General features: G+C 36.3%; 2 protein-coding genes across 4 annotated transcripts; one reads left to right on the forward strand and one right to left on the reverse strand.

Moving 5' to 3' along the window:
- Positions 583 to 4548, forward strand: LOC107617334 (3-ketoacyl-CoA synthase 4). Of its 3 annotated transcripts, XR_002354385.1 has the most exons (5): positions 583 to 1713; positions 2179 to 2292; positions 2459 to 2667; positions 3535 to 3622; positions 4163 to 4548. XR_002354385.1 is itself a non-coding variant. In XM_021112208.1 (2 exons), the coding sequence occupies exon 1, from the start codon at positions 1016 to 1018 to the stop codon at positions 1703 to 1705; it is 690 nt and encodes a 229-aa protein (XP_020967867.1). In that variant the 5' UTR covers positions 583 to 1015; the 3' UTR covers positions 1706 to 1713; positions 2179 to 2734. The 3 variants fall into 3 exon arrangements, 2 of the variants coding, with proteins under 2 accessions (XP_020967867.1, XP_016174562.1); XM_021112208.1 differs by lacking the exons at positions 3535 to 3622; positions 4163 to 4548 and having other exon boundaries at positions 2179 to 2734; XM_016319076.2 differs by lacking the exons at positions 2179 to 2292; positions 2459 to 2667; positions 3535 to 3622; positions 4163 to 4548 and adding an exon at positions 1987 to 2156.
- On the reverse strand, positions 7159 to 8535 carry LOC110266760 (pentatricopeptide repeat-containing protein At1g59720, chloroplastic/mitochondrial-like). Its single transcript, XM_021111766.1, has 2 exons — positions 7984 to 8535; positions 7159 to 7292 (listed from the first exon to the last, which is right to left on the reverse strand). Exons 1-2 carry the CDS (start codon positions 8288 to 8290, stop codon positions 7159 to 7161), a joined length of 441 nt encoding a protein of 146 aa, XP_020967425.1. The 5' UTR covers positions 8291 to 8535.

Below are 8982 nucleotides of genomic sequence, written 5' to 3' on the forward strand. Positions count from 1 at the left end.
AGGGGGTGGGGCTACTGATTAAGTTTCTGGAAGGAAGGTCTTTTTTTTTTCAAAGGAGACTTATAGTGGGCTTGGGGCTGGGCTGGTAGCATTTAAAGTTTAAACGTCGAGATTGGAGAACTCATTTCCAATACTTTCATTCTCACTTGGAAACACCAAAAAAATTTAAACAACTTGGTCAATTGGTTAGATTACTGGTCCGGTTAAATAAGTGTTTAAATTCTGTCTCGTAGCAATTTATAAGATAAAATTAAAATAAAATAAAACTTATGAGTATTTTTAAAATTTTTACTCAATTTTGTCACCCAAAAAAATTTTGGTGTTTGCTACGGTACGATCATAAATTCATTAGTACCGATACGTTTAAAATGTGGACAAATAACAATTAAACAAGTGGAATTTATTTTCCACGTCAGCATTTAATTTTTTCTTTTTTAAATATATAATATATCACCACTTTTACTAAAATACCCTTTTAATTAAATAAAAATAAAAAATAAATTTTATTTAATTTTAATGAAAAGATTTAAACATCCTTCCTTTATTTGATTAGACAAAAATACCCTTTAATACCCCTATGTTAACAGCTTCTCCCCTAAACCCTAGCTTCTCCACCACCGCCGCAAGGACTGCCGCCGTCCGACGCTCTCAGGCACTACCATCGTCGTCTGGTCGTCCGTGCTTCTTCCTCCTTCAAGAATCGCAGCTTCTTCTTCCTCGACCTCGGCGCGTCAGTTCCTGGTATTCATCTGCTCCATCGCGCTCCTGCCGCCGTCCGTCCGGCGCTCAGTCACCATCGTCTTCGTCTGGTCGTCACAGATTCTTCCAACCCACCACCGTCTTCTGAGTTGTGTTCGTCGCCTGGCCTCTGTCTCCGTCACGATTCTGCCCCCCTCTTCTCAGACTGCTCAGTAGAAAAACCCATCTCCATTCCAGTTTCCTTCCTTCGAGTTCAGAGAGAAGAAGCTCAACCAAGAAAAAAACCTACTTCGACGGTCAGTATGTACCCGAAGCCATGCATCATATCCCTCCAACTCCTTCCATGGCTGCTGCAAGAGAAGAAGCTGAGAATGTTATGTTTGGTGCTTTGGATAATCTCTCTGCTAATACAAAGATTAAGCCTAAGGATATTGGTGTTCTTGTTGTGAATTGCAGTTTGTTTAACCCAACTCCTTCACTTTCTGCAATGATTGTGAACAAGTACAAGCGTAGGGGTAACATTAGAAGCTTCAATTTGGGTGGTATGGGTTGTAGTGCAGGAGTTATAGCCATTGATCTTGCTAAGGACATGCTTCAAGTTCATAGGAACACTTATGCTGTTGTTGTTAGCACTGAGAACATTACTCAGAATTGGTACTTTGGGAACAAGAAATCTATGCTGATCCCAAATTGTTTGTTCCGTGTTGGTGGTTCTGCTGTTTTGTTGTCCAACAAAGGCTCTGTTAAGAGAAGAGCAAAGTACAAGCTTGTTCATGTTGTGAGGACTCATAAGGGTGCTGATGATAAAGCTTTCAGGTGTGTGTATCAAGAACAAGATGATGATGGCAAAACTGGTGTTTCTCTCTCAAAGGATCTTATGGCTATTGCTGGTGGGGCTTTGAAGACTAACATCACAACTTTGGGGCCTCTTGTTCTTCCAATAAGTGAACAGCTTCTGTTCTTTGCTACTTTGGTTGTTAAGAAGCTTCTGAATGCAAAATTGTAAGGAAGAAGGTAAGGTGGTGTCAGATAGAAACTTGAGAATCATTCTTATTTAAGTTGCGTATGTGATTTCACTTGTGCATTATTGACCCTTGGTGAGTGTGTATTTATTGCTATGAACTAGTGGTCTATTAGTAAAATTGATCCATCAATATGATGTAGTTTGATTCAGTTGCCAAATAATTTGACATCAACTTAATTCACTTCTCTTTCTTGTCTTATTGGCTCAAATATTAATATTTCTAGTCGTATTTCATAGCAAAGTAAAAAGCTCCTATTGTTCAGGTTTTGCTCTTTGGATTAATTGATCGACCAAAACATAGATGATGTACACCTATCCAAACAATCTTAGTATTGATGCTATTTGGATGTAGGATGATATATCCAATCAATCAACATCTTGGAGGCAACTTGAATTAATGCTGTTTAACTGTGGTTAATCTTGTCTAATTAAAAAGTCATTTGATGATAATTTAGGCACGTATGGAAGTGAGGGATAAAATTTTAGTATTGCTGGACTCATGGCAAGAGGCATTTGGCGGGCCTGGTGGAAAGTATCCTCAGTACTATTGGGCATATGAGGAATTGAAGGTAACTATATCAACAGAGTTTCTTGAAAAAGTCTTATCATGCCTCGTTATAGTTGTACATGCAGAGCATTAATGCTAGACTGAAAATTGATATTAACTTGACATTTTGGGGGTATTTCCTCTCTTCTATTTCCATCGCGCTCCTGCCGCCGCCGTCGGGCGCTCAGTCACCATCGTCTTCGTCTGGTCGTCGCAGATTCTTCCAACCCACCACCGTCTTCTGAGTTGTGTTCGTCGCCTGGCCTCTGTCTCCGTCACGATTCTGCCCCCCCTCTTCTCAGACTGCTCAGAAGAAAAACCCAGCTCCATTCCAGTTTCCTTCCTTCGAGTTCAGAGAGCAGAAGCTCAACCAAGAAAAAAACCTTAGACTTCGACGGTCAGTTCACTGCTAACTTCTTCTGCGTTTTTTATTTATGCCATGTTCAATGATTATTTGATTACTGAATATTTGAATGTTTTGTGTTTTAATTTTTTATTGAATGATTATTTGATTACCAATGAGCTCTAGTTCTGCTGTGTTGCTATTTTTGTGTGTTGTGATATTTTTTTGAATGATCTTCTGCTGTGGTGCTGTTTTGTGTGTTGCTGTGTTGCTTCTTTATGTGTTCTTTATTTTTTATTGACATGCATCTGAGAGATATCACCACTGTAACTTAACTACTTGCTCTGTTGATGTGCTTTTGATTTCTGAATGTCATGCCACTTGTTATGTTGCTACTGCTGTTTGTGTTTTTTAACTTCTGAATCTGCTGTTTTTGAAATCTTGTTGATAGATTTATTGATTTTAGGATTTAAGGTGATTATATGTTGCTGTATTCTAATCTTAGATGCTGATTGTTGTTGATTTCTGGCTCTGTTTAGTATGTTGTGCTGATTGTTCTTGATTTTTGGCTCTGTGAGTTTTGTTCTGTTTTTGGTCTGTATTTGATCTTGTTCAAATTTCATAATTTTGTTACTGTCTCCTGAAAGTTGGGTTTCTTTTTCTAATATGCTTAACATCAGAAAGATTTGGAAAAATTTGTTACTCTTTGTTAAGAATGTGCTGAAACTTTGTTAAAATTTGGCTGAAAATTTTGATATAAGATAGATAGCTTTTTGATATGAATATCCAGTGGTTCCTCTTAATCTTGTATGTTTATTACCAGATCCTTTCGGTATCATTTTGTCAAGATTACATTGCTTCAGTATATGAATTAATTTAGTACTATATTTTTTATAACTGTCGCATGTTATGTTCGAATAGGCTTTAAGGCTGGCAGATTTATCAGCTGAGATTTTTCACATTGTCTAGAGTGGCTTCTTTTTACGGTATTTGAAGCAGATATATCCAGGTACTTCTCAGAAAGGTTAATAATGTTATCTGTCTAATTTGTGAATTTCAACCTGTGGTTGTGCTTATGACTATATGGATCAAACAATGTATGTACTCTCGTGAACCATATTGTTACTTCAAACAAACTTTATGCCAAATTTTATGAGGAGAATCTCTTGTTCTTGCTGCTTCATTGAACCGACTTTGCATATAACAAGCTCTGTTAAGCTGCACTTAAGGGTGGCATGAGCTCATTACAAGTGAAATGAGGTTCTCCTCTCATTTAAAATGACAAAATGGGTGACATTTGGGCAAAATGTTAGGGAAAATTCTTAAAGCATAATTTTATACACTTCCTGGATCAAGATTTTAGTTTTCTTTCCAAACCAAACACAAAATTAGATGCAGAAGTGTACATCATCAATGGGATCTCTTCATGGTTCTATATTCACAATATGAAACTGAATATTTATCTGATGTTGAAACAACCTGGTATTTGCCTGTAGTTTCTTTGTCATTTTCCTTTGAAATTTCATGGTGCTTAAACTTGATTTTTTAGTGTTAGGATCACATTGGGCAGATTTGCTTTGAGCATTGGGATGGCTGAGAAGCGGAATTTGTGGAGAATAGGGAGAGGAAGTATCTAGGGTTTGAAGACAATCGACTGAAAACTGCATAATGAGATTTCAGGGTTTGCATCTGAAGTTTAGGATGGAGAATGTTCCAATTTTGCATAATTGACATTTGACAGTGACACTTTTAAGGATAATGATATACCCAGTCGTACTGCACTTTTAAGGATCACACTCATGTATTTTTATGGACCAAATAGCGAGCTTATTATCGACAGTATTTATTTATTTATGTACTTCAAATCGTCTAACAGTTTTTGGATGGAAGTTCAGAACACAACAATAATAAAAGGTCGAGTCCTTATATATTGGACTAAAATCTTCCCTACTTGTAAAGCTCACAAGATCACAACGTTTTCTTAATTTTCAATATATAACAAGGCACCAAAGCCATGATAATGATACATTAAAATAACATAAACAGTAATGGCAACTGAACATGCTTCAAATATACAACCAAACTTCTAGGAGGCTACCCAGTTCACGCATGATCAAAATATGTATCTCAACTCTAGAAGCAGACAAGACCCCAAATAGCATGAAAATAACTATAACCATAACCATCATATGGCAGTTTTTTGCCTTCTCTGAAGATCCACTGATGAGCAACATACTAATTGTATCCAATATGGTCTGCTCTTGGCTTTCCTCTTTTCCCTCTTCATTTCCGTAGGATATCTTGCCGGTGAGTTCCATTCTTTTGCATCGTCGTTTATCAGAGCTTGAGCTGAAGGTGATTCTTCAGTTCTATCAACACTCGTAGGAAGGATATTAGAATTAGTATTTTTTTCTTCCTTTTCAAGTAAAGTCTGAGCATCACTAGAATTAGAAAACTGAACATGAGCAGACTCTAACTGTACATCACGTATTGAAGCATTTGTTATTACAACAGAATTTGAACCAAGTGGGGAATCATCTTGGCCAAGCATAGAAGGGAACTCGGCACTGTCTTTTTCCTTCAGATTAACAGCTCCACCAGCCACTTGAGACAATCTAAATTAGAATTGCACCATGTTAAAGCCCCTAAAATTTCAGCAATATAATTTTCCAATAGTTCCCCCATCTTATGTCAGCAAACTTGATGAAAAAGGTGCCATCAATCATCTATTGAAGTCAACAAAGCAAAAATTTCCATCAATAAATGTTTCTTGTACTAGTGGTGGAGCAGGCACAGAGCTTTAACTTTTTTGGAAGTTACTTTTTGAAAGAAAAATTGCATAATTACTTGGTATGGGAGTTAAGGGTTAAATTGGGAAAAAAATTGGACACTAACTTCACCCAATTCCTTTTATATATAGTAGATATTATTGCATATGCTATCAAATCAAACACAGAAATTACATCTTACCTGATTTTCGATATTCATAGGCTCTGGTTGTGAAGGAATTGGAACACTCAGCTCACCACCTTTTATCTTATGTCTTTCATAATCAAGAAGTGCCTGCAGTAGTACATCAGAAATATTAAAAACGAATAACACATTTGAAAAAGAGCATGCCTACATTTATATGCACATTTTCTGGTAAATCTTTCAGAAATCTTGAAAATGGAATAGCTAATAACAAAATAAGCATATATGTCTAAGGTATTAAATAGATTATATATAAATTTGGACAATGCCACTACTTAAGAGCCAAAATTTTCTCTAATAAAGCCATAACTTGAACACTCATCATCTTGACATCTTACAGATCATACGGTATGCTAACATGAAAATTTCCAGGAAAGTGACATTATCTAAAATAAACCAAATGTTAATAATAGTAATGTCCACACAAATAGCCTAAACAGAGGCTTCAAAGAAACACTAAGCATGCATAGACATTTCAACAATTTGAAAACAGAATTTATTTTATAAAAGAATTTTTTTTTCAAAAGATGAAGTCTAACATTAATCTAAAACCACCTTCTCATAAAACCCACGGAAAGTCCATGAAACTGTGGTACATGTCCTGCATGTGTTAAAAACAGAACATTATAATCAGTCATAAGCAATTAATTCATCCAAAAAGCTGTCAAAATTTGGCAGCCCTTCTCCCCACACATACCCTCCAACCCCCTAAAACAACCAAAAAAATACCACTTATTATATAATGAAAATAATAGCTTGAAAAGTATACTTTCCCATGCATAAGGAAATCGAGAAACCATTCATAATACATGGAAACAGTTAATTGGTCTCATCATCATAACCAATACACACTACCATTACCATGACATTACTTAGAAAATTAGAAAGAATGCATATCACAGATTTGAAATCTAATAACACAGAGATACAAAGTACTATAACTTGTCCATTTGAGGAGACTCTTCAATGAGCCATGAACACAATCAAGACAAGATATGGGACGTTGGTTCTTACTTAGGAGGTTTGAAAGATTCTCCCACTTGCCGCCATAGCTTACACGAGGTTACCTTTCAACAAAAAATTGTCTAAACATCAATGTCAATATCTAAACAACAAAGATATCTTAAAAAATGCCAACTTGTAAAATTTATCCATGCCAGCAGAGTTTGGCATGTAATTACCATAGACATTTAATCCTAGCATCCTATAGCTACATCTTGTGGTTTCCTATAGCTATGTTACTCTGGATTTGAGGAAAAGAATGCCTGTAAATAAATTTATTTAGTTTGATTTGTGTATTACGACCTTCAACTTGGAACCTTTCCCTTCTTCACAGTAATTTAAAAATTTGGATCATCCTCAACAAAGTTTAATAAAAAACTCAAAGCTGAGGTCTTACAATCAAGTTTGGTTTGGGAAACCCTCTTCATCATTCGTGAAATGAGCCTTTTGAGCTGTGGAATGCTCTAACCGTCGCTGCGCTCAACAAAAAGCTGCTTAATAGACTGCAATCTTGTTGAAAGTTCAGTATCTGATATCGTGGTGTCTTCAAGACTGCTACCATGAACACTTTTATTTGTATTCGATGTCCTGGAGGAATGCAGAACGTGTAATATACCAGCCATTATCAACACGCTGTAACATGGTTACCATGTCCATCGGGTTCTGGATAATTGAGTGATAGTTAGGAGCATCTTCGTCTGAGACTGGATAATGGAAGAGATTATATCGCTTGTCATATAATATCCCGCCACAGAAACAGAAGAGACAAAATCAGAGAGCCAGAGAGAGAAGCTTTATGTGTTCAATTAAATATGACAATGGCCCAAGTGAAGCCAAGAATTCATGAATTTAGAACATATTAGTTGCACTTGTCCTACTTGCAATGCTTATTCGTCACATACTCACATCAGTTATATCAATTTAAAACAATTTATAGATATTTTGGTTGGTGTATTTTAGATAGCATTCAGAGCTTGGTTAATAAAACAAAACCCATTAAGGACTTTAGGATCATTCTACAACAATGTCATTAGAAGTTTAAGACATCAATCAGACCAAGAACAGGCCAAAAGGTTAAGAAAAAAATGTTTTGAGAATTGCATAGACCTAGTAACAAATCTGGCATACTGAAGCATCCACAAGTATGTTAACCTAAGAATCGTTTAGGAGTCATGTAATTTGTTTACTTAAAGGAATCACACAAGCTAGTGTTAACCAAAACATCACCAATCATGTTCTTGTCACTCCTTTTCAAGACATAAGCATGAGCCCACAAACCCAAAGACAAAGCACCCAATCCAGCACAGGAACTAATCACACTTTGCATGGTGTAACCGTCAGGATCATGAATCCTCTGCATCTCACAGAACATTCTCAATGCAGTGTCATACTCACCAGCACTTGCATAAGAGTCAATCATGATGTTCCATGAAACCTCACTTCTTTCGGACATTTTCTCGAACACCTTGTGTGCCAAGTCTAGAAACCCACAAGTTGCATAAAAATGAATCAAACTGTTCCAAATATGAGTATCCGATTCAAACCCAAGTTTCAATACATGAGCATTCACCTGTTTCCCTTCAGAAAGAGAGAACAAGTAAGCACATGCCTTTAATACAAAACGGTATGTGTAATTATTAGGAATAACCGCTGCACTTTGTTGTTCTCGTTCCATCATTAACATTGTTTTATAAAGTTCCATGGACTTGTGTTTTTGGTCTGCGGTTCTAGCATAGGCTCTTATGAGTGTGTTCCACGTGAAGGAAAAAGGAACAGAGATAGCGCCAGCGACGATGGAACAGAGCTGCACGACGGAAAAAGGAGGCGAGCCCCGCGACGATGGAACCGAGCTGTGTGACGGTGCTTTCAAAGCTGAAACAGTAGCTGCACGATGATGGAACAGAGCCGCACGATAACGACGGTGGCTTCGAAGCTCGTTTCGGCGACGTCGGTAAAATTAAATAAAATTTATTTTTTATTTTTATTTAATTAAAAGGGTATTTTAGTAAAAGTGGTGATATATTATATATTTAAAAAAGAAAAAATTAAATGCTGACGTGGAAAATAAATTCCACTTGTTTAATTGTTATTTGTCCACATTTTAAACGTATCGGTACGTATTAATTTATGATCGTACCGTAGCAAACACCAAAAATTTTTTACTCAATTTTAGAGACAAAAATTATATTTTATCTTTTATTATATTATAACTTTTAAAATACAAAATATGGATGAAGACAAAATTTTCAACTATGAGAATAATACTACATGAACAACAAAACTAGAAAACTTCAATCACGTTAATGGCTTAATTGACAAATACGTTTCATGCCTGCACTCATGCCAATCGGCATTTGAAGCTGGAGGAGCTTAAACAGGGGTGTCACGTAGTAG

Source organism: Arachis ipaensis, chromosome B09 (genome assembly GCF_000816755.2).
Source record: "Arachis ipaensis cultivar K30076 chromosome B09, Araip1.1, whole genome shotgun sequence".
Taxonomy (NCBI): Eukaryota; Viridiplantae; Streptophyta; class Magnoliopsida; order Fabales; family Fabaceae; genus Arachis; species Arachis ipaensis.

Excerpts from the sequence above, each read along its gene's own strand:
- LOC107617334 (XM_021112208.1), top strand. The coding sequence starts at position 1,016 with ATGCATCATATCCCTCCAACTCCTTCCATGGCTGCTGCAAGAGAAGAA.
- LOC110266760 (XM_021111766.1), bottom strand. The coding sequence starts at position 8,290 with ATGGAACTTTATAAAACAATGTTAATGATGGAACGAGAACAACAAAGT. Across the intron at positions 7,293-7,983 it reads TGACTCTTATGCAAGTGCTG|TCTCAGACGAAGATGCTCCT; the intron begins GTGAGTATGACA and ends TCCATTATCCAG.